We start from the raw sequence: 25,367 nt of genomic DNA, 5'->3' as shown, positions 1-25,367 counted from the left end.
TACTAAACAGATTTACACCAGACCTGCAAAAGGCACTTCCTTGACCTTATGGCTACCTCTCTGCCAAATTTCACGTAATTCTGTTCAGCCGTTCGGGCTGTAGCTGCGACTACAGGTCCTATGGAAAAATGCATGGGGAAAACGCGTTTTGGAACCCCCCCTTTTTCTCGGCCCCCGCTTGACGAATCACCCCGAGACTTTCAGGGTAGGAGCTGAACGGAGCGCCCCATTAGTTTTGAAAATTTCGCGAAGATTCGTCAACCGGCGCAAAAGTTATTCAAAATAGAATTTTGAGATTTCCTATGGAAACTAGTTTGTAACTAGAACTATCTACTGGCGACCGCCAGTAGATAATATATATATATATATATATATATATATATATATATATGCACTCAAACTCCTCTCAGCACCTCCTTTGCGGCGAACTGACAGAAACGGACCACCAGGACAAGTTGGTGGCAAATTATCTTCTTTTTATTTTCAAATCCTCATTTATATATATATGTTCACTGAAAAAACAAAGGTTAAAGTAATGTTATAGTTAGGTGAATATGTCAGTGACACCATTAATGTGTTGAACAAAAAACCCCCACAAATATTCACCAATTATAGTTAGCATAGCTAACTAGAACTTGCACTGCTTACGACCACACATATTACATCACTCATGATATGCTCTATGACATCATTTATGTCATCACTGATTACATCTCAAATGACGTCATTGATGACATCGTCCAATGAGTGTGTATGTTTGTTTTATAGTTTACATATTGGCTGGTAACAGCCATATTTCTTTTCTATTTAATTTTGTATAGCCTGTGCCCAGCGAATCAGTGTGAGTGTTTACAAACCGCATGTGCTCCCAATGCTCTATAGGTGCGCAGAGGTATTCAACACATTATAAATCGTTGTATTGAAGATTACCTGTGTGTGCAGGTGACAGTTGATGACCTGTGTTTATTATGTTCCAAACAAGTGTTTTGATACTGCAAAAAGAGTTTCCAGCAGGGCAAATATTCTATGTACTACTGACTTAGTATAGTAAGCAGCCTTATGTAATTAGACAGAATCCTCTAAGCATGACAATTTCTACTTAACATAGAAGACTGTGAACACCAGGTACTGACCTATGTACATGTGCGCCTTTTTCTACAGATTATGGGCTATCTGTAAGGTTTTCACCACAGTATGAAGGTTGCAGATGGTATGATGTCTTCAGACATTGTTTTTTTAAGCGAATAGTCACTCTTGGGACAAGTTTTGCCTAGAGTGTATACTGTTCTCAGCAGATACATTTTAATACTCTGAGGCTTATTTCTTATGAGAGTTTCACTGTCTGCAAACAGTGAGGTACAGAGTAAACTCTCTCCATAGAGTAAACCGTGTTAACAGTACCCACTTTTCTACTTGTATCCACTTATTTTTATTCTATTTAATTATAGAGCGCGACATTCATCCCAGGGGATATCAAGTCGCTAATAGCGAAAAAGAGGGTAATAGGCTGCTGGTACAGGCAAGTAAGTGTTAGTTTTTAGGGAACAGATGAGTTTTCAGTTTTTTCCGGAACTCCAGATAGTTGGATGTGAGTCGTAGGTCTATGGGGAGATCATTCCATCTCTTGGCTGCCAGATATGAGAAGGAGCGCCCTCCGGATCTTACTTTCTTTATACGTTTTGTTTTGGCTAGTGCTAGATATGAAGACCGTAGGTTCCTTGTAGGGACATAGAACTCAATTTTCCCCTGAAGTATTTTGGGGCCATTTTGGAATAGTGCTCTGTGAGCGTGGCTGAGCAATTTAAAAACAGCTCTTTGGCGCATGGGAAGCCAGTGCAGGTCTTTCATGCACTTTGATGCTGAGCTGAGTCTGCTTTTATTGCACACTAGCTTGGCTGCGGCATTTTGAAGTGCCTGTAACCGCGTGAAGAGAGACTCATTCATGCCCACAAATAGGGCGTTACCGTAGTCAAGTTGGCTCATAAGCGGCGCCTGTGTGACTGTTCTTCTACAGTCTAGTGGGATCCATGGAAAAAGCCTGTGTAGCGGTTTCAAGGTGGCAAAACCCTTGCCACAAAGGACCCGCACATGGTCCTTCATGGATAAGGTGTCATCTATGAAGATGCCCAAATTGTTTGCGCATTGCTTAGGGATTGGAGCAGCCCCAAGTGCTTGTGGCCACCACGTGGCGTCCCAAATCCATTTGGCCCCTCCAAAGAGCAGGATTTCCATTTTCCCTGTGTTTAGTTTCAAGCAGTGCTTCTGCATCCATTGTGCCATTTCTGAGAGACAATTATGTAGCTTTATTTTGGTGACTTCAGGTCTTTCCTCTAGAGCCACCATTAGCTGTGTGTCGTCTGCATAGGAGCAGATGCCAATTCCCCACTTTCTGCTAATCTCCACCAGGGATGAAAAGTAGGTGTTAAATAAAGTGGGGCTTAGCGATGCTCCCTGTGGGACACCACAGCCGATGGTATTGGGTTCGGATTGGAAATGACCTAGTTGAACCGTTTGTGTTCGGTTACTGAGAAACTAACCAAGCTATTTTAGCGCTGTAGAGTGGATTCCCTTTTTATGAAGGGTTTCCAGCATTCTGTTATGGGAGACCGTGTCGAATGCTGCCGACAGGTCTAAAAGTATCAAAGCTACGGCTCCTCCCTGGTCAGTACAGGACCTGATGTTATCCGATACTGCCAGTAGCGTTGCTTCAGTGCTGTTGGTAGCCCTGAAACCCGTCTGCGAGGGGTCCAACAGGTCATTAGATTCAAGGTAATTAGATAATTGTCTGTTCACCAGCTTCTCCAGAACTTTAGATAGGTATGGGAGTTGGGAGATTGAGCGATAGTTTTCGGGATTGAGAACGTCTGTTCCTGCCTTTTTAATCAAAGTAGTTACTACTGCCTGTTTCCAAATATCTGGAAAAGTGGCAGTGTTGAGTGAGTTATTGAGGAGCTGGGTAACATGTGGACAGAGGGTAGGGGCTGTCTGAGCAAAAATGAAGTGTGGACAGGGGTCCAGGGGGGATCCTGACTTAACTTCGCCCATTGCCTTCAGAACCTCAAGATCCGTGAGGGGAGCGAATTTACTCATTTCTGATATCGCTTCTGGGTGTGGAGTCTGGAATTTCTGGCTCGAAATGTCTATTTCCGTAGTAGGACTAAAAGTGGAGTATATTGGGCTTATTTTGTCCGAGAAGAAATTGCTAATGTTTCCGCAAGCTTCTACAGAAGGGGGAAGGATTTGGGATATGCTGGTTGGTTTACTAAGTTCTTTAACTATTTTGTATAGCTCTTTGGCTGAATTGCAGTTTTCGTTTATTCGTTGCGCATAGTAGCTTGTTTTCACATTTTTTATAGCGTGATTGTATATTTTAAGTTTAGATTTGTACCGAAATCTGTCTGGTTCCAGTTTGGACAGTCTCCATTGTTGTTCGATATGTTGGCACTTTCTTTTAAGTGCTTTGAGTTGGGGTGGATACCATTTCTCAGTGAGAGGGCTTTGCGATCGTCTGGGCTTTAGTATGGGGGCGATTTGGTTCAAAGTTGTTCTGATTTCAGACTCCAGGTGAGCTGCAGCTGTGCTCGCCGGGAGCTCACTCAGGGACATGGTGTTGGGGGGGGAAAGTGTAATTGGAACGATGTTTCAGTAACTAACCTCCACGCTCTGTTATTTGTCTGTTTGGGCTTGCATGGATGAGTTAGTTTAACCGGTAGGTCCATTGAGAATGATACGAGTGATCTGTCCATAATAGTGGTTTAATCTCTTGGATGACTGTTGATTCAATGTTAGAGAATAGTAGGTCAAGGGTATGCCCAGCAATGTGGGTGGGCTCCTTGATCCATTGCTTTAATTGGAGAATTTGCAGGTCACTTTCCAGTTGTGAGACCACCGGATGATCAACTTTTTCGTAATGAACATTAAAATCACCTATCACTAAGTAGTTCTTGTGTTTCAGTCAAACCGGTAGGAGTTGGGTAAGTAACCTGGTACTCAGATCGGCTTGATGACCTGAAGGACTGTATATCACGGCGCCGGCCAGTAGAGTAAGACCATCATGGAGTATTTGGAAAGATAGTGTTTCGTGCTCATCTTGTTGGGCTACTTGTATGGGCCGGCAGGTCAGATGGTCTTTAAATAGTATCGCTACCCCCCCTGGCAATGTCAGGGGCATTGTTTTTATCCAGCCATGGTTCTGTGATAAAAACAAGATCAGGGTTCCTTTCATTAAGGGTGTCCCCAATATCGGCGGAATGCTTTGGGACTGATCTTGCATTAAAATATATACATGACAATTTAAGGGTGTCAGGTTCCATCTGCCTTCTCATCTGACTTTGTCCCAGACTGCACCATTTACCGGCAAGGCATGAGAACGGCCCATGCGTATCTCCTGGGTGAGTTCTTGAGCAGCATGTATGATCAAAGCCTGTATGGTGCGAAAGGGCTAACAGTGCTTCTCTCGTATATCCTTGAGTGGTGCTTGGGTCTGGTTTATCACAGGCAGGGTTTCCCGCCCCTAGCCCCGTCCGGCCGCGGACGGGCGCAGACGGGCTTGCCTTAGGCACGCCTTCGGTGCGCCAGCGGCGCGCCTGCTGAGCGCGTCCGCTGCTCTTCCGCTGACACATCGGTCTAATATTGCGGAGAGCGAGGCAGCCTAGCTCCGCCCTCCCTGAAACCGGAAATGCCAGGCGATTGGACCCGCTGCTCCCTGGAACGCCCTCCACTCAATCGGCACACAGCCGTGGTAGACCGGGGCAAGGGAGCCAGCGGGGTACCAGAGTAATCACCAAAAACAGGATACTCAATGTGCAAATAAGCAGCAAGATAAAAACACAGCTTAAAAACGTGAGTACAAACGTTAGTGATAGCGATTAGGATCAGAGTATTCAGCAGTTCAGCAGCAGCCTTACCCAAGTAGTGCTGCGCGTCCGCTGGCACATTGGTCTAATCGGTCTAACATCAGACTTCTTTTCTCAATGTAGGTTCAGTGACTGTCAGGTTTGATACAAGTAAAGACTGTCCATATTAGGGCATTAGATATGTAACAGGGCTTCAGTATCTGGAGGATCATGGTTTTCCCTGAACAGTTGTATACAGATTGAACACCATATGCAGGATAGGTTACCCTTTCATCTGTGCTTTAAAGTCAATATGAAATTGGCTACCCATGATGTGTATGGTATAGGGACAATGTTGCACATAACACAGGCTTGCTTTACCCAAGGGGGTTGTATGTATGATAGCAGTAATGATGCTTCATAATATTTTGAGCTGTTTTGCACTTACTTTCATAGCTCTAATGCTATGCCCGTTTAAAGAGCAATGTGTAAAAAAGAAGCATGGATTATGTCATCAGTGATGGCGTCAGTGATGACATTGATGTCATTTGAGATGTTATCAGTAATGTCATAAATGATGTCATAGAATATGTCAGGAATGATGGAATATATGAGGTCATAAGCAGTGCATGGCGGGGACGCAAATTACAGTTAGCTCTGAATTTCTGTGGTTTTTATTTTAGTTCAAAACATTAATGGTGTCATAGTCACCTAACTATAGTGTTACTTTAACCTTTGTTTTTGTCACGAATTTCTATGTTTCTTTTAATAAAAAAAAACATATCTTTGTTTCACACCTAGCTATAACTTTACTTTAACCTTAGTTTTTTCAGTGAATTTCTAGTTTTTTAATGTGAAGTAATATTTTCTTTCCATACGCAAAGCCAAACCCCTGCCACCCACAGGCGAAGGCTGGGGGATTGTCCGCAGGACCTTATGTTTTTTAAAGGGAAGGGGCCCACGTGCCCCTTTCCGAGTCTTATTAGGCCCTGGGAACCCCGTCCTCCTGGGCCTTTTTTTAAATGAAATGGGTGGGGGGTGATTGGCCCCCCTCCTCCCTCAGCCTTATTATGTGCTGGAGACCCCATCTCACAGGTCCTTTTTTCTGAAAGGCCTTATTTGGCTTGGGGACCCCGTGCCCCAGAACCACTACCACAATGACCCCGTGCCCCAGAACCACTACCACAATTACCACATTGCCCCCCTCCCCAAGCCCTTTTCGTCCCCAGAGACTCCATCTCCCGGGGCCCACACTATTAAAGGTGGGTGACTTAGTTCCCACCCAGGGGACCCACTATATTCTTGTTGGGGTATGCAGGGGGAGCCAAAAGGCCCTTGTGGCATCATCCATCTCCCATCATGCAGCAGGAGCTGGCATTGCTCCCATCCTCAGGGAGCAGCTACTAATGCTTCTCCCTGCGGGCGGGAGTAATATTTTTATCTGTTTCCCTGCCCACTTCATTGAGAGCAGGGAAACAGATCAAAGGTCTGCTTCCAGCTGTGGGGAGCATTTTTAAAGCCCTTGACAGCTAAGAGCACACTTTGTTTTTTCTCCCGCTTGGCGGGGGATTTAAAAATAATCCAGCCAAGCGGGAGCAAGCACAGGTTTTCCTGCCCACGCCAGTGCAGGCCACAAAACTGCTATGTCCTGGGGGTGGACTCCATGGCATGTAGCATGTAAGGCAGCCCCGAGGTATGGGGCCCCCGGAGACAATAAGGATTCAGGGAGAGGGGCCATGTACCCCCTCCTATTTCCAGTAATTTTGGGCCCAATGGCCTTTAGATGCTTGGGGAAGTGTCTGCATGGTCCCCTTCACATTTTGAAAAACAGGATGGGCTCCCCAGGGCCTATCATGGCACAGGGAGGCGGGCCACCCAGGTCTTCTGATGGCTCGGGGAAAAGGACCCCCCTCCCAGTTTACACTAATTCTGGCACCCAGAATGGGCTCCCCAGGGCCTGTCATGGCCTCAGGGAGGGGGGATGCATAGTCCCTTCCCCATTTTCAGTAAATTCGGCCCCAGGCATGGGCTCCCTGAGTCCTTTAAAGACCTTGGGAAGGAGGGAGCATGGCCCCCTTCCCCATTTTGAAATATTTCAGCCCGGTGGTGGGCTCCCCAAGGCCTATCATGGATCAGGGAGGGGGGTACGTGGCCCCCTCCCATATACACTAATTCCGGCCCCCTGGGTGGGCTCCCTGGGGCCTGTCATTGCCTCGGAGACGGGGGCCACGCTGCTCCCCTCCCCTTATGTGCAAATTTCGGGCCTGGGATGGGCTCCCAGGGGCATTTAATGGCTTATTGAATATGGCCCTGAGGGTGGCTCCTCGGGGCTTATAATTAATGAATTTGGCCCAGCCGCAATTCTTTTACCTGATCCCGCGGTATCGCGGCAACGTCTGCTGATTTCTTTTTTGTATTTGGATCTAACGGGGTCCCTTTTGGACTCCCCCATTAGGCCTAGGTAGTCAGGGTATCCCTACCCTGCCCCCTTATATCACTTTTTAATTTTTAACTCAGGACAGAGGGCTAAGCGGCACATGCATCAAGATAAGGAATTGCGATTTCTTAATAGCAATTTTTAAGGAATCGCTATTTAGGAGTCGCAATTCCTTATGCATGTAGGAATCGCAAAAAGAATAGCGATTCCTATACATTCCCTAATAGTGAATGGCAAATTACGATTCTCTATTAGGGAATGCTTTTCCATTCATTCCGATGGGCCTAGAGGCCCGTAGGAATGAATGGGAAAACATTAGCAATTTGTGATTAGCAAATAGGTAATCGTAAATGGCGAATGCAATTGCTAGGGTGCTAGGGAGCCTAAAGCTCCCCTGATGCACTCTCAAAACAGGTAAGTGTGCACATGGGGCGCACACACATGCCCTGATGGCATGTGTATGCGCCACATGGTAATTAGAAAAAGGCAATTTGATGCATTCTTCTAAGGATTTGCAAATTAACATCAACTTTAAATTGATGCTAATTTGCGATTCCTTAATGCAAAGTCGCATTTTGAAAATGCTTCTTGCATTGCATTTAGGGAATCGCAAATTGCGATTCCGTAAATGCATTTGCAAAATAGGTCATCTCAAAAATTGCGATGTCCTATTTTTGCGAATACATTTAAGTTTGATGCATCGGAAATGGCTTTTTACCGGTCGCAAACGGGCTGATTCTGCGAATCGGGAAGTTTGCGACTGGTAAAAAGTTTAATGCAGGTGTCCCTGAGTCCTGTAATAGCTGTCAGCCAATCAGTGATGGCCCAAAGTAAATAAAGTAGCTTGGGCAAATCAGAACACTATTTGTAAATTGGCATTCCTGTGGTTGTCTCTCGAACCGCTTGCAGACCTAACCGCCCAGATATACAATTATTTTTTAACCTTAATTTCGCAAAACCGACTGAATGGATTTACACCAAATCACAAAAAGCACAATCTGTGAACCTAGATCTAGCATTCTGCCAACATTGGTGTAATTCCATTCAGCAGTTTTTGCTGTAGCCCTTCATAAAGAAAAGCAAACACAAAAGAACAGAACATAAGTATTTTTAAAGCGCACATTCACCCGTAGGTATCTTGGCGCTGAATAACAGATGTTTATTGTTACTCAACGGTACTCATTTTATCAACCTCAGATGGATGAAAGGCTGAGTGGGCCCGCTGGGATTTGAACCTATGACCATGAGGTTGAACACAGGCACCTGCAGTGGAAGCATTACTCCACTGAGCCACCAGACCCAGCTAAAAACAGTGTTGGCCCTGGGGCAACCACACTGGTGCTAGTTAGCATATTGTCAAACAGTAGTGCTCCATCTCTTGCAGTTCCACTGCTCGGGAACTGCAAAACATAAACAAAGCTGTATTGAGAGGGAACACTCAATGTATTTTGGAATGATCTTACTACATGAGGTAATCAGGAATAGGCTAGTCATCTAGTGATTTAAAATGTGAGAGACTGCTACCCTGTATCTGCGCAATCAAATGATTTATGGCATTACTCTGCAGATCCCACTAGGGAAATACTAATCATTTTGAATCACTTGAGGATTAGCCTATTCCTGATTACCACACATATTTTTGCAAACTCTGATGAAGTCCTTCACAGAATGAAATGCGTTGGCTGAGCTGGTCGGAAGTGCGAAATGTTGATGAAATACAAATAAAGACACTCTTTGAAAATCACATTATGGCTCCCTTCTTGTATGTGGTTCAAGACTTCATGAACTGTTTGGAATTCTCACGATAAGATCATTACTAGATACATTGAGTGTTCCCTCTACAATAAGGTACCCTTCATAAAGAAGTCTATAAAAATGCATGGGGATTTTGCATTTTAGAAATTCTTTTCTTGGCTCCCGCTTGACGGATCACCCCATAACATTCCATGCACAAACTAATCAAAGCGTAGCACGTTTTTGGAATGTTTCGTGGAGATGCTTCAAACGGGGCCAAAGATATTACCAACCCAAAAAATACATTTTCTTATGCAACAGCTGACCTAACTATAATACCCAGTGGCGACTGCCACTGGGTAATGTGTGTGTGTGTGTGTGTATATATATACATATTCTACTGGCGGGATCCAGTAGTTAGATATAGTTAGGACCTAGTTTCCATAGGATTTTTTGTTTTGCCAATAACTTTGGCATCGCTGGACAAATCTTACGAGATTTTCAAACTTATATTTTAGTCGGTTCAGCTGCTGTGTTGGAAGTTTCGGGTTGATCTGTCAAGCACGGGGAAGCGAAAGAGTGGGGATCCCAAAACAAGTTTCCAACACAGGTTTCCCCCATGTTAATTCCCATAGTGATTTTGAACACGACTATGCTAGCTGTTGGTCCAAAAAGCACACTTTTTGTGATTTGGTGTAAATCCATTCAGTAGTCTCAGAGATATTAATGGGCAAAAAATATATCTGGCGATGCGGATCTACTTGCGGAGGATCCGTGGATTTTGAGGGGAAAGGAATAGATAGTTGCAGCTTTAAAGAAAAGTTGAGGTTAGCATTTTGTTTAGCGCATCGGCCAGGGTACAGTGTGAAATACATATAAGCAGTTAGGATACAGGCATCCTGACCAGTGAGGACAGTTAGAGGGATTGCTTATGAGCCCCTTTTTTATTTTCGCCCAAACTCATAGTCTGCAGACTATCTGCTGTTTTAAGCCCCAGCTGGAAAAAAAGCATAGAAATTCACTGATTAAACCAAAGATTACAGGGTTGTTATTGTTAGGCTGATGCTTCACCCATAGAAAACCAAAGAAATTCAGCAGTTATAGTTATACTTATAGCTAAACTTATCTGAAGAAACTATAACTCGTGCCATTAAGTAACTTAAGGCAACAAGTCATAGGGCCAGATGTATCAAGCGTTTTTCCCATTTGCAAACTGGTCGATTTGCGGAATCGGCCCGTTTGCGAACGGGAAAAAGCTTTTTGGGATGTATCATTTCAAAAGGCATTCGCAAAATAGGGAATCGCAAAAATTGTGATTCCCTATTTTGCGAATGCATTTAAGGAATCGCATTTTGTGATTCCTTAAAAGAAATGCAGGAAGCAAAAAAAAATTGCGACCTGGCTTTAAGAAATCGCAAATTACCACCAACTTCAAGTTGGTGAACTCTGCAAAAAGTGCCTTCGTCAACCTGAAGTTACCTAACAAAATAAAACCATTCATCCCAACCAACAACCTCAAACAAGCCAACCAATCACTGGTGCTATCCAGACTCGCACCTAGCGCTCCTCAAAACTACTCTCAATGCAGCAGCTAGTATGGTCACGGGAATCAGGAAATACGATCATATCTCACCAGCACTCAGAGAACTAAAATGGCTCCCAATCGAACTACGTGCCAAATACAGAACTGCCTGCCTCACACATAAAGCCCTGCACACAGGAAAACCTGAGTATTTGCCTGCCAAACTCAAGAGGGCTGGTCAGACAAGGAACCTCAGGAGCTCCAGTACCCTACTACTCATTCCCATGAAAACGCGCAAACAAAAAACTGCTGCCCGGTCCTTCGCCGGAAAAACACCCAGAATCTAGAACGCCATTCCAGTCGGTATCAGGACTATCCTGTCCTTCACAAAATTAAACAAGCATTGGCATAGACAACAGGTCTCGCCTTTGGGACCTTATAAGTGTTTAGCCATGCAACAGTTGATGTTGTTGCCACAAGGATATTGTGCTGCATAACTAAATACTTATAAAGTCCCAAAGGCGAGACCTATTCGCTATGCCAATGCTTGTTGGAAGATGCAACACTTCCTTGTCACTGTGTGTAGGCATTTGAAGCATGCAATAAAAAGAAGGAATAACCTGGAGAAGGGCTGCCTCTGCCGGGGCTGTATCCTTACTGTACCTCACCCTAGGTTGCCTCTCCTCCCCCCGTCCTCAGGAAGACCCGCCTGCAGAGGATATAAATGACCCTCATTGCACCAGGGTCAAAACGTCGACATTCTCCCCCAGTGGGCCTGTACCTGATATCATCCCAGCCCTGCCTTTTCACATATGAATAGTCTCTGTGCGTCATCAGAAAATCATGAAATAAATATTTGTAAATCCATAAGGGACAGGACTATCTGTAAAACTGGTGCCACTATGAACCACGACCAGTTTTACTAAGGATACCAGAATGTGTAATTGATTGGATTTTGAATTTGCCTTTTGGATTCCCCTGCTTTATATCTGTCCTACCTCACAAGCACTTTCCTTTTTCACACTCACCTTAGAGCAACCTCTTTCTCTATTTCGAGCATTGAATATGGTGATCTGTTATAAAAGTAACTAAATAATAAACAGTCACTATTGGAGTGATATTTTGTGCCTTTGTGTCTTTTGAGGATATACTTGTTTGCATTGTAAAGAAAATGGTGGTACATTAATGATACAATGCTAATTCTACATGTACCGGATGCCCTTTGACTAATGAATGTTTTTCATAACTGAATTTTAGCTTTAAAGAAGTCTAGGACCATTGTTTCCTATACCAATGGTGAGCATCCATGGCATATGACTGTAATACCTGGGAATTCAAAGTAGTATGTCCATATGAGGCATTTGTACATGGGAGTACATGATGATAATGACAAGCTGATGTTTTTGAGACTGTGCATTTCTCAAAAACTGAAAACGGATATTTTAAAGGCAGTTTTAGTTTAAAAAAATGGGGTTTCTTCTGGAAAATTGAGTTTGTTTGCCCACAGTGGAAAGTAGTATTAGAAAGAAAAATGTCAATTTTCAGAAACTGGTGAATAATAAATCAAGCTGAGCTGGGGAGATGTACTGCTGTGCTTATGTCCTTTGTGCCACTGAGCATGTCAAGATTTGAATGTTACTTCATAAGTCAAGGGGAGGTATTTAATATTGAAGAACTTTTTCCCTGCATTTCTGCTGGTTACCGCACTTAGTATACTTGGGTGGTAACTACTGAAAATCTTGCTTTGGGTGGTCATACTGTAGTCACTATTTTACAGGTATAACATTTGCTAGTAGCTCAGGAAGACTTTCCTTGAGCAGAAGTAGCTCTCACTATAGAAAAGGTTGGAGACTCCTGCGCTATATAAAACTCCTTAATAAGTAAATAAATAAATAAATAATTTATTTGTATGGATAGGGGACTTGCATTGGGGATCCTCCTCTCCATTGCGAATCACTATACAATGTATGAATGATTTGTGATCATAACCATTGATCTCTTACCATGACCCGAAGAGGGTGGTAACACAGTTGCAATGTTTCTTGTAAATTGTTGCTTTCTGCATTGGGGGAGCATGTACTGGTCCAGGAGACCTCTGCCCACTGCTCCAACGCCGTTCTCTGAATGCCAGCATTCACAGACCCAAGCCTTCCTTAGGTTCCAATTCTCTGAATGCCAGCATTTTTTTTTGAAAACATCGCCTGCCCCTTAAAAGGCCGGGCCTACTTAAAAAAAAAAATAGATATTAAATGAATGCAAATGAAGGGATGGAAGTCTGCTGTTCCTCGCAGGCCTCCAATCTGGCATTGAAGACATTCGTCAAAAGTCAAGGTTAGACTTCTGTTTCATAAGTATTTATGAAGCATGAATTTTTGTGATCACATGTAATGGGCATTTAATGCTGCATCAGATTACCACATTAGTTGGTGCACAAAATGAAGGCGAGGATACAAATCAGCCAGTATGCAAAAACACTGAGTGGTGTGGGACGTCTCCTAAGTACATCATGGCCAGGATTCTGTCCCTTAATTTATTACAAAAAAACTCAAACCATTAATTTCAGGACATCCATATTTTTATCAGACTATTTTTTTCTTTTTTAAAACAGCAAGAGACCACCTGTACCCCTTCATTCCGGTCCCATACATGAATCATCACATTTTCCTTACTGATTATGTTTAACCTTACATCTTCCTTTTTTTATTCTTACACATGTTTTCTCATGCTTAATCCTATTCACTGTATGTAACCTTTAACCAAATCTCTACCACGACCTTAACTCTAACGCTATCACTTTCCTTGGTCCTAGGCTAATCTTAATCTTACTTATAGCTTCTGTTTTTACACCTCACCCTAACCCTAAACTTAAATCGCCCTTTTAACCTAATTTTCACCCTCACACTAACCCTTCTCTTCTCCTTTCCCTTAATCCTTACTCCCACTCAGAGTCTTATATAAATCCTTGCATTAGTGCTCTGCCCTTCTCTGAAATTCTGATTTCACTTCCTTATGGTAGACCAATGTTTTTATTCAATGTTTTTGTTTCTTCGGAACAAGATGAATAATATTTTTTGAAAATTTGATTTAAATAAGTGGCTTGAGTACCTTCAGGCCTCTTTTCAATATAATCTCCCCAAACTGTATCATGATTTAGCAAAGAAGCGTATATATAGAGCAAACTGAATATTTACCACTCTCTACAGTGGGCGAAAACTATTACATCTGAGAGTTGAAGTTTCAGAAACTACTATGTAAATTTCCTCAAGAAGTCACCATTGTACTTGTATTATATGACCTCAATCTGTATTTTTACTTTAAAATGTATACTAACCTTCCGCAAAACAAACTTCCCATTTACTATTGCAATGTATGGGTGGGCCTATGCAGTAAAATGTTTTTGCTCCAATGAGGCAGAAGAAATGCCTATGATTTTATCTTTTTTCACATGTTTGAAATCATAGCTTGGTAGATCATGTTAGCATGGGATGTAATTTAGTAGGTAACCTTTCTAAACTCATTTGTTGTTGTTCAAATATTAAGTTCCCATTTTTTTCCCATTTCATAAACGCAATTCAATCAATTACAGACTATAACTACAACACGGTTTGTTAGGCAAAGGGCAGTAATGAATACTCAACGTAACAAATCCCAACAAGAAGAAAAATACATTTAAGAATATAATCTGATAAAGCAACACAGAATGTGAAATATGTGAATAATTTTAAATACATCATTACACCACATGACAAATGTTGTGTTTAGCATTATGTCCATCGGCAAAGCAATATCTTAAATTAAACTGTGTTTAGGGAGTGTCATCGGTATAGGAGAAAGGTTAACACTTGCCACAGTTTGCCACAATGAATCAAAAATATATAGTAACAACTGTACCTTTGCCTCCAAGAGCTTTAGACATAGGAGAAGACTGGATGCGAGGCATATGCTGCATGGTAAACATTTAAATACATGATGAGTTCAGAACCCTTGTCCTCTCTGGCTTCTGTAATGACTGTGGAGTATGTATAAAGGAGCTTTATTTTTAATAAGATCATGGACAAAATGCACATGCAAATGATGATTAATTGTAATTCTCGCTTATTGGAACCCAAAGTAATTGCTTGTCCAATGCACTGCCTGCCGTAGAATCTGAGGCTCCCCTTTGTGAGAGCCATTTTGCCCTCCAGCCGTTCTTTTGTTGTTCCAGTCCTCTCATGGAGGATGGATGGATGTGCCCCTCAGCACGCAGGCAATGCATTCGATTACTTCAATGCACTCCCACTCAATCGCTCGCTTCCCATGAGTTGTGTCTTTTTTAGGTCAATGTTACATGTATATTCATGAGACAAATTTACCTGATATCTGTGCTTCCGGCTTTCTTCTTGCTAACAAGTGATTTTCTTTAATCTTTATCTACCCGTTCTCATGCGGATTCTGGTGGGGATAAATAGCAAAACTTCTAGAAGAACGTAAGTTTCTGTCTGTTCCAAGCAGTCCGTAAAGCCCAGGCTTTTGGTGTGTTATGCTGTTTCTTTGCTGTGCTTATGCTAAGCATCCAAGTGATGTGGGAGTGGCTTTTACTATTACACACGTGTGTTTGCTGTGGCTATACCCTATTGCATGCAGTGTGGGTCAGATTATTTTTATTTTCCTTTTTTTCAACCTACTGGTGGCAAACAGAATATGGGTGGTGTTAAAAAGTAAATTAACAAAACTTTTTTTAAACAGAGATTACATTAAGCACAACACTGCATGCAATATTCTGTACGATTTTAGCAATGCACTGTTTACATCATGCAACCCAATACAATTGCCTCGTTGCTGCTACATAAATGCACATTGCAATGTCTCTATACTGTAAATTGAAACGTATGATAAGATTCATCGAAACATATTTTCCAGTCTGACTTTATTAACTAGCTTGAATGCAGAATGTGTTTAGATGACAATTGTAGGTTGACAAAGAGTTGTTGCTGAACCATCTACAGAGAATTCATGCTGATAACATTTCAGTGTGTACCTAATTTTAGGCAAGCATACACAAGACAGTAACAATTACACATACGTCTGAAAACCGAGAGGAACTTTGACACTATGGACCTCATTACGATGTCGGTCGGAAAGGCTCCGAACGGCATGCGGTTCGTCCAAATCCGTGTCGGAGGCCTTGTTTCCGACGACTCGGAAACATTTCTGACCGACCGATTATGATGGTAGGAAACCGTTCGGACTTTCTGACTCGCCTCCAAAAGGTATTCGGAGAAACCAAGTCCGTCGAAGCCGACTAGTACGGCTCTATGGACCTTGTTTCCGACCGATGCATTACGATGTTGGATTTGGACAGCCATTCCGAATCAGTTTTTCAGACATGGTTTGGCTGTCAGAAACTGACTTCGAGGGCTGTAGCAGGCCCCCCTTTGCCCAGGAGCCTCCGTTTGGGGCCCATGAGGGTACCCATAGTCTTTTCAACCATGCACTCTGTGGCAGGCACCATGTGGTGGCCGCCACAGAGTGAAAGGTTTTCCGCAGCCACCCCTATCTTCAATGGGAGCCTGTGTAGTCGGTCAGAACACAGGCTCCCATTGAAGTCAATAGGAGTCCGACCGAACTGTGTTCGGAAACATCTTAATCGGTCGGTTGGACTCCCCAAATCCGATTCGGTCAGAAACCATTCCGACACAGAGTCTGTCAGAATGCTTTGATTTCCGACCAACATCGTAATGAGGCCCTATGTTGTCATTTCACATGTCAAGCAGACTAGCCGAGCCTTGGAAAATTCAGGATAGGATGCTGCCCTTCTAAAGCACACTTTGTGAAAAAAACGAGTGCAGCTCCTCAGTGTTTTTAAGGCTCTCACTGCTGTGGTGTAAAATTCTTGATTTGCCAATGCTAAAGTTGACCAGTTTTGATTTTTGCTCATGTCTCTTTTCCCACCTTCCTATGCTTCCTGCCATTTTACCTTACTCTTGCAGGTTCTTTTCTGTCATTGCTTTTGCCCTTTGTCAGAGTTTTCCTATTTTTAACCCTTTCAGCCTTTCTGTGTCTTGCTCTGGGTCAAAGACTGATGATGGGAACTATGTCCTGGTCTTCACCACTTGCAACTACCGGCACAAATTAATCACTGTCAGCCCTCCCATACAAGTGCTTCTGTGAGAGCAGTGTGTGTATGTATCTGTTATTTTTCCAGACACACAACACACACAACCATCTGTAAATCTGATGGCTGCTTAAACAATGAGCTACTTAAATACTCACCTGCTGCCACCTTAACATACTGTTCGATTAGGCATAAGTATGGTCTAAACAAATCTTAATTCAATTGTACTTTTTGTGCACATTTTTATTAATAATCATTAGTACTTCCTTCTGGCTCACTTTAAGTGGGTCCGTAGTGCTTACACTCATTCACCTCTTGACTGAAGTGCTGAAAGTAATGTCGCAAATACAAGGAGATGATGGGTGGAGCACTGAAACTTTTCAGACACTCACCCCCAGTCACAGATTTGGGTTGAATCCATCATCGTTCTTTAGCTCACTTTGCCACCTCAGTTCAGATCCAGCTATATGCAAATCACCCTTGTACGTCTCGCCGGACCGTGATGTAATGTTGAAAACTATTATATTAGCAATTTGCAGAGGAGTTCAGTAACATTATGCAATCAGTAAATACCATCACACCATTCAACCGTTATTCTAATTTAGATTTAATTTGTGTGCCCATTGTACACTGGTCATGTAACGTAATGAATGCAAAGCAGTTGTTAAAGTAGTACAAGATAAATAATGGCATACATTTACATCATGATCTAAAGGGATCTTTATTTATGGTATCTCTTTACGTGGCTGCATGTTGTGTTTCAGACACTTGCCAACACTCAGTGCCAATAGCATAGGAGTGATCAATCATTACTCTGCTGCACAAGAGGAAAACCTGTGCATCCTCAGATGTATGTTTTAATGAAGCATCAGCAGAGAATAGTCATTTGAGTTCCTGGATGTGGTTTAAGGGCATGATCCCATGGTGGAAGAGGCAGAGGTTGGCCTTTAGATGTTTGAAGAGAGGTTGACAATAATCAGGTGCAGGTGCAGGTGCAAGATGAAGTGTGGAACCCATACCTTGATCATTTTACTCAATGTTTCTTCCAGCTGACTTTGGCTTGGGTGAGGCACTTAGCACTTTCTGATCTCAGCTTGTTTATAATCTCTTCCCTTTTTACTGAATTAGCGCTGCACATTGCATGCTATGTGTATGATGCACCCAACTTTATAATGTGCTCCTTGATCCACAGAAAACTAGTGGAGGTCTTTCAAGGATTGGGCAGTATAACTTATCTTTCTCCTATTCAGAGTGAGTGATGACTGTTTTTGGGTTGTCTGAAGCTTTTATAGCACTATTTGTGGCACCATTAGATCATGTTGCAATTGTCTTTTTGTGATAGACTCAGGGCTCTTGTGATTTCCCTTGTAGCATAGGCTGGTTTCCGGGCCCACCACAGCACTGAACTGGTCATGTTGGCAGTCCTGGACGAACTGAGATTGATGGCCGACAGAAAGAAGCCTTGCACCCTGGTTCTCCTGGACCTGTCCGCTGCACTTGATACGGTCAATCACAACCTATTCTTGTCGCGGATTAGGGAGCTAGTGGTCCAGGGGGTAGCATTTCAATGGCTGGCGTCCTTTCTGTCAGGCCGATCTCAAAGGATCCAAATTGTTGACTAGGTATCCGATGTGGGTGAGCTAACGTGCGGTGTCCCCCAGGGATCAGCACTGTCCCCCCTTCTTTTCAATGTATACCTCCAGCCCTTGGGGATCGAATTGTCCTGTATGGAGTGCCAGGTCTTCACCTACGCGGATGACACACAGATCCTCATCCAGATTGACAACTCCCCTATGGCACATATTCGATTGCAGAATGTCCTAAAATTCACTGTCAGCTGGATGACATCCAACCACCTCAAAATCAACCTCGATAAAACCGAGGTTCTGGCCATCACCACGAACGGTATCCCTTGGAGTGACCACTTTTGGCCACAAGAACTTGGCCCTACCCCCGAGCCCGCCCCAGCTGTAAAGAGTTTGGGTATAAAAATAGACACCAAACTTTCTATGTCCCACCAGGTCTCGACCGTGGTGGGGACATGCGTAGGTCTGCTGAGATTGCTACGAAAACTGGCCCCCCTACTCTCATTTACAGCACTCCGTATGGCAGTGTCAGCTTTAATTGTTTGCCGCGCATGCATTAGGCGAATTCCCTATATCTGGCCCTCCCGGAAAAACTGCTGACTAAACTCCAAGTAGTCATGAACAATGCTGCCAGACTGGTTTTCAGGCTCCCAAGGCAAGCCCACGCCACCCCCTGTTGCAGCAGCGTCACTGGCTCCCAGTTAAGCAGAGAACCAGATTCAAGGGGCTTTGCATAGCCCACAAAGCCATCTATGGTCAGGCCCAAGCATATATTAAGGAACGCCTGGTAAACTAAACTCCGGGACGGTCGCTCCAGTCCACTAGTGCTGGCTTGCTGGTCTGCCCCCGCTTCTTGACCTCCTTTATAGGGGGCAGAGCCTTTTCTACTACGATCCCCCATCTCTGGAATGAACTGCCTGCTGGGCTCCGCAAAGAGCCTGATCTCCTCCCAATTAGGAACAAATGAAAAACCCTCCTTTTTACCGAAGCCTAGGGCACAATCTAGGCCAAGTCAGGGCGCACACTCTCTGAGGTGCCACGGTTGGGCTCTCTCTCTAAGCGATCAGAGACCAATAGGTGATAATGCGCTATAGAAATCCCAATTAACATTAACATTAGCATAGGACATACTCTGTGGGTATCAGACGCTTGTGGTTGATGTCAATAAGAAGAGACTCAATTATTTTTATCCAACTAGCACCAAAATATTTACCTTCATTTTTGGTGATCGCCCAGGCCATTATTATTGATGTATTCTGTTGACAAAATAGATGTACATATAGTACTTCGGGCTTTTTTGTAAGATCACATGATTTCCTCATCACTGCATATCAATGGCTCCCCTCTTTAAAGTAGACTTTCAGAATGAAAAGTCTTATTATGCAGTAATAGCTTATGGGTGGATCCCTACACATGAAAGAAACTGTCAGAACTAATATTTGGGAGAGGTCCTTTTTACATGATTTAGAGTTGATAGTAGGGTCCTGAACTAAAATAAGACCTACCTCGGAAAATTGAATGTGTGATGACATAGTGGTATGCAGCTATGGCTTTCTCACTCCAGAAAGGATGTTAAGAGAACTGATTGAGAGATTTGGTTTGCGTGGGGGGATACTTTAGGACCAGTCTAGGTTGTGTGCTATAAATACATATAATAGATGGTTTGGATGTAGGTCCAATTTTCAAGATGTAGGATCATCTATCAGTGTTTTGACAGGGGCCTGGAGATACCATTCCTCCTAGCCATATTCTGCACAACCATCTATTCTTAACAATAGGATAAAAATTCAGCCAGCATGATGCTTGAAGATCCTGGAAAGAAACTAGTTTAAACCATATGATCTAACATATAATTGGACATATATGTGATTGTGAGTCAACGGCAAAGCAAGTATCCTTAAAATAACTCCAGTTTAAATCATAAAATTTGGAGATCCCTATTCCAATAGCAACACCTTACGGGGACTCATGTGAAGTTGCTAGGAAACGCGCAGTTCCAAATTAGGAAAGTAGATTTTTCACTGTGCAAATTGGCTTTCCAAGCAGAGAAGTAGGTAAACGATGAATGGGCTGGCCTAATTTAGTCAATAGAGACCGTGCATGACTTCTCTTTTGTGGACAATGACCCAAGATGATTCTAGGGCCTTAGTGTGCAAATGAGGCCTAAGCACATGACTCCACCACAGAACATGTACTGGAGCAAAACACTTGTTGGAGTTGAACGAAGTAAATTGGTCTACTTTTTACAATGCATCCTGCAGAACAATAAGTGAAATGAAAGGAGTGATTCATGGACCATTCTCATGCAGCAGAGGATATGGACTGACACTCTCTTAAACCTAGGCCTTCATTTCCAAGGCTCTTTCTGAGTGAAATGAGTCACCCACCAATAGGATAAGGTGCAGTGCCTGACTGGCTGCCCTCAACCTCCAATGGACTACTTTGTCCAAAAGCAGGAGGCCTCTCTGCAGTCTCTGCAAACTATGATGAAACAGTATGAGAAATCACCACTTTGTATTGGTAAACAATGTGCCTGTGACCAATTACTTATCTGTGCAGTTGCACACTAAGATAGTATGTGCATGCGTAGGAGTCTGGGTTGACATTACTTTAATCTGGCTTGGTGTGTGATAGGCACAGGTTAGGTCCTCTACATCTACTTTACCTTAATGCACACATGTTTTTGTGCTTATCTTTTGCTTTTGGGCATGATGTAGTATATTGCACACCTCACTCGCTTCTTTATTGTATCCAGTTACTTGATACCCTAGGCTATTGTTTGAGACACCTGTGTTATGTTTTTTCTTCAACAGATACTTGAATGAGCTTAGGTATTCCATGTCTAACTACTGAGAAAGGTATTTAGGTTAACGAATAATTTGGGTTTTCCTCATTACATATACAAAATCCAGCTTCCATTGGGGGTGGGGGGGAGAGTGAGGGGTCGGTCATAAATGAACAGAGATAATGCACATCAAGTGTTGGATATCTGGATGATCAGAAAGTTGTATGCCTAAAGCTTCCCCCTAGCTAAGTTGTTCTCTAATTACTTAGCGCAAAGCTGCATGAAATTGTATATAGTCCTCTCAACATACCAAATGCCTTCAATTCACAAGTTCTGAGATTTAAATATCATCATGCAGAGATGTAGCTATATTAGTATAAAATAAAAGAAAAGATACTAGGAATGAAGCCGGAACTAAATGTGGGAATAAATAAATAAAGTGTTTCCAAAAAATAATATGGAGAAATTGTTATCTGCCCAAATTAAGCACCCAACAAGTTTTTTTTAGGGGAATATATGGCTAAGAATCACACCAAAAGGTCCCATTGGATACCTAGGTTTCTTTGAGGCTGCATGTTTTATTTAGTGGCATTAGTTGCCATAATTCTAAAGGGCAATGTTCACAAGGAACTCATTTGGAATTCATTTCCTATCACAAACAACATCAATGGTTGTCTTTGAATGAATCTTTCACCAAGTTAACATAAAGTTAAAAATCATACAGTAAGCCTACACACAAAAATTATTTTACAAAGCCTCAGCCGAGGTCTTTTATTGAACTAGAAAATTGTCAAAACACATATAAAAACATATCATATGTACAATATTCCTCTCTTATTCTATTATATTTACAGTGCAAAGTGACCCCAGTGAAACCATAACCATACAGACACCAATATACAAAATACTTTGTAAAAATACCAAAAGAAGGTTATTGGAAATTTTTTTTAAACAAGGACAGTTTTGTAAATGTTATAATGATACAGTCAGAGCTGTCTCTTATTGTGTTTGTCGACGACGTTTCGACCCACTTCTAGATGCCGGGTCTCATCAGGACTGTTAATATGGGGACTAGTTTATGGCATACACATGTCCATGTTGGATCCGGTATGCAAATTAAATAATAGTATCCGCACTTAACCAATAGAGCATCTATTTATAGCTTCCACTGATATGGATGAATTGGTCGGAGTTGGACAGAATTCTTGGGATTCTATATTATGGGTAACCCTTATTTTCGTGAAGCCCCATCATTCTAAGGTAATGCGACCTGTTCTTTTGGCGCTTTAGATTACTGCTGAGTTGTAATGTTGCAGCAAAAGGGGGTTCCGTGATAATAATGGCAGATAAATTGCACCTTCAACACGCTGTTAGTTCGTGTCTTGCCTGCAACGGACCGAATCACGCTGGAGCCAGCGTGATTCGGTCCGTTGCAGGCAAGACACGAACTAACAGCGTGTTGAAGGTGCAATTTATCTGCCATTATTATCACGGAACCCCCTTTTGCTGCAACATTACAACTCAGCAGTAATCTAAAGCGCCAAAAGAACAGGTCGCATTACCTTAGAATGATGGGGCTTCACGAAAATAAGGGTTACCCATAATATAGAATCCCAAGAATTCTGTCCAACTCCGACCAATTCATCCATATCAGTGGAAGCTATAAATAGATGCTCTATTGGTTAAGTGCGGATACTATTATTTAATTTGCATACCGGATCCAACATGGACATGTGTATGCCATAAACTAGTCCCCATATTAACAGTCCTGATGAGACCCGGCATCTAGAAGTGGGTCGAAACGTCGTCGACAAACACAATAAGAGACAGCTCTGACTGTATCATTATAACATTTACAAAACTGTCCTTGTTTAAAAAATTTTTCCAATAACCTTCTTTTGGTATTTTTACAAAGTATTTTGTATATTGGTGTCTGTATGGTTATGGTTTCACTGGGGTCACTTTGCACTGTAAATATAATAGAATAAGAGAGGAATATTGTACATATGATATGTTTTTATATGTGTTTTGACAATTTTCTAGTTCAATAAAAGACCTCGGCTGAGGCTTTGTAAAATAATTTTTGTGTTTAGGCTTACTGTATGATTTGTTAACTTTATGTTAACTTGGTGAAAGATTCATTCAAAGACAACCATTGATGTTGTTTGTGATAGGAAATGAATTCCAAATGAGTTCCTTGTGAACATTGTTTTTCAGTACGTTGTACTTACCCGGTTCGCAGGGACATTAGGGTTGCTCTTGTGATTTTGAATAATAATTCTAAAGGGATCTTGGTTCCAGCACCTGAAGCTTGCATCACAGACTCAAACTTTTACTTCTTATAGAATATTTTATGGCTGTGGTGCGAGTCCTTTAGACTTACTATCAGAAGGTTCTTGATCGAGGCTCCCATTCCCGTTCGTGCAAAGTTATCTTTTATCCCATGACACATCTAGTTGAGGGGGTCATATCAACACCACTACATCTCCATTACCATTCATGCCTTCAGCTGGCTTTTGCTGTTTTCTTGGTGAAATTAAAGTGTTTTCCCTAATTTTACGATCTTTTTTTCCTTTTTTCTAAAAGTTTCCTGGTGTATTTTAGTGATTGAATAGCTCAGTAAATGTCGTTCTAATGTATGTGTGGCATAAATGTGTACATTACCTTGAAAGATCTTGTAATCCAGGTCCCTACTTGTTACCATTAAGGACAATACCTTTAATGTATTTTTAAATTTTGCTAGAAAGATTAAAATATATATTTTCATATATATAAACAAAACTGGCAAAAATACTGCCTTGTCATTTTAGAGCAGATTGGAACCCATCCTGTGTCTTATTGTTGAGAAAAGACTTGACCTCAGGATTGACAAATTGACAGTACCATGCGCATGCATTTTAAGACTATATTTGTTTGTTCAATATGTTCCACAATGAAGTGCCGCAGCCTCCGACCATTACGCACCAGTCGCCAAAGTATCATGTCGTGGATCCGAGGGAGAATATCGTGATTCAGTGTGAAGCGAAGGGCAAGCCTCCCCCGAGGTCAGTATTGGTATTGTTTGTGTTCAAGAATGCATGTCCTTGGTCAAAGTCAATGCTATACATTAATCAATGGGCCCTAATTCACAACACATGTATTACCGTAAACATAGGTTCTCCGAAAATCACTCTATTACCAAAATCATAATAGTGACTGAAGTGACTTCATGTAACCTTTGACCCCCGCATGATGTTACAGGAAGTGGCATTCGTGAGAGATCTTAATTGAAAACTTGAGGTTGTGTCAACCTCATCAGTGATTGACAGTAGGCACAGAAACCGACAGTCAGTGATGAGATGAGATTCATCTCAGACCTGGCTGAAAAACCCTCCACACAAATTGCAACCAACCACATAGGGCTAGCAAGTATTTCCCGAGCTAGCCCCGAGTGACGCCCATTTCATCACACCAAAACCTGCATGGACTCAACACCACTGGAAAGGAACAGCAGCAGCTGTCTGTACTTTATTTTTGAGTTTCTGATTAATACTGATTGCCATTGCCATTGAGCAAGAAGTCCAAACTAATATCTGTACATCACACACAATGTAGGCTGACTGGTATTAGCGAAAATTGCACACATTCTGAAGTGTAAATGTCTCGTTCTCCAAAGCAGAATATTACATTCCTAATGTTTGTATTGCCAATATTTGTGATGACGATTGATCTGATTAGCAGGCTGGGTTATTAGGGTATTGTGAGGTTCAATCCGTGAGCATATTTTACCCTGCCATTAAAAACAAAAAAAAGAAGTGCCCAGTTGTGCTGGTTCTCACCATCCAGTCCAGTCACTCGAAGTCTACCTCTTATCTCGCACTGCCTGAAACATCCTTTTAAATCCAGATTGGACAATCGACAGTGCCTTTACTATTATTATGGTTGAGTTCTTGTGCAGCGCACGGCTACCCAGTGGTCCCTTCCACCGTTCATGTCGGCGTGCAGTTTGGCGGGGTTTGAGCTGATGTATTCTGTGAATCAGGCTGTTGCTGGACAAAACCTAAAAGATGAAGGTCGAGAATTTAGTGGGTTTACTGATGAATAGCCAAGCAGCTCATGCTTTCCTATGGAGGTGTATAAATATGACGTAACAATGGCAATTCAAATAATCACAAAGGTAGCCATTCACATTGAGATATTTAAGAAATGTGGGGCCTCAATCACACCTTCCTTGGGATCTCGATTTTGTACCAAGTCAGCCGGATTGTTCACTGAGTTAACGCCCTCTGCTGACATCGTTTTGATTCCTGGCAAAACCAACCCAGCCGTCCGTCCTTCTGAGGTAATTAAATTAATGATACCTGGCAATAATAACACCTGTTATTTACCAGTGAG

At 42.4% G+C, this 25,367-nt stretch overlaps 1 protein-coding gene across 16 annotated transcripts in view; it reads left to right on the top strand.

Moving 5' to 3' along the window:
- Nucleotides 1-25,367, top strand: part of NRCAM (neuronal cell adhesion molecule) — a 971,555-nt gene that overhangs the window by 727,273 nt on the left and 218,915 nt on the right. For 14 of the 16 annotated variants that reach the window (XM_085653084.1, XM_085653092.1, XM_085653099.1 and 11 more), the window contains 2 exons: nucleotides 14,977-14,994; nucleotides 23,932-24,037. In XM_085653084.1, the coding sequence (XP_085509210.1) occupies nucleotides 14,977-14,994; nucleotides 23,932-24,037 (124 nt within the window). The remainder of the gene's footprint in view (nucleotides 1-14,976; nucleotides 14,995-23,931; nucleotides 24,038-25,367) is intronic. The other 2 variants (XM_085653089.1, XM_085653094.1) reach the window with 1 other exon arrangement.

The sequence above is a fragment of the Triturus cristatus genome, chromosome 4_1 (genome assembly GCF_964204655.1).
Source record: "Triturus cristatus chromosome 4_1, aTriCri1.1, whole genome shotgun sequence".
Taxonomy (NCBI): domain Eukaryota; kingdom Metazoa; phylum Chordata; class Amphibia; order Caudata; family Salamandridae; genus Triturus; species Triturus cristatus.
Note: the sequence above shows the minus strand (reverse complement) of the source record. Positions and strands in the feature narration are given on the sequence as shown.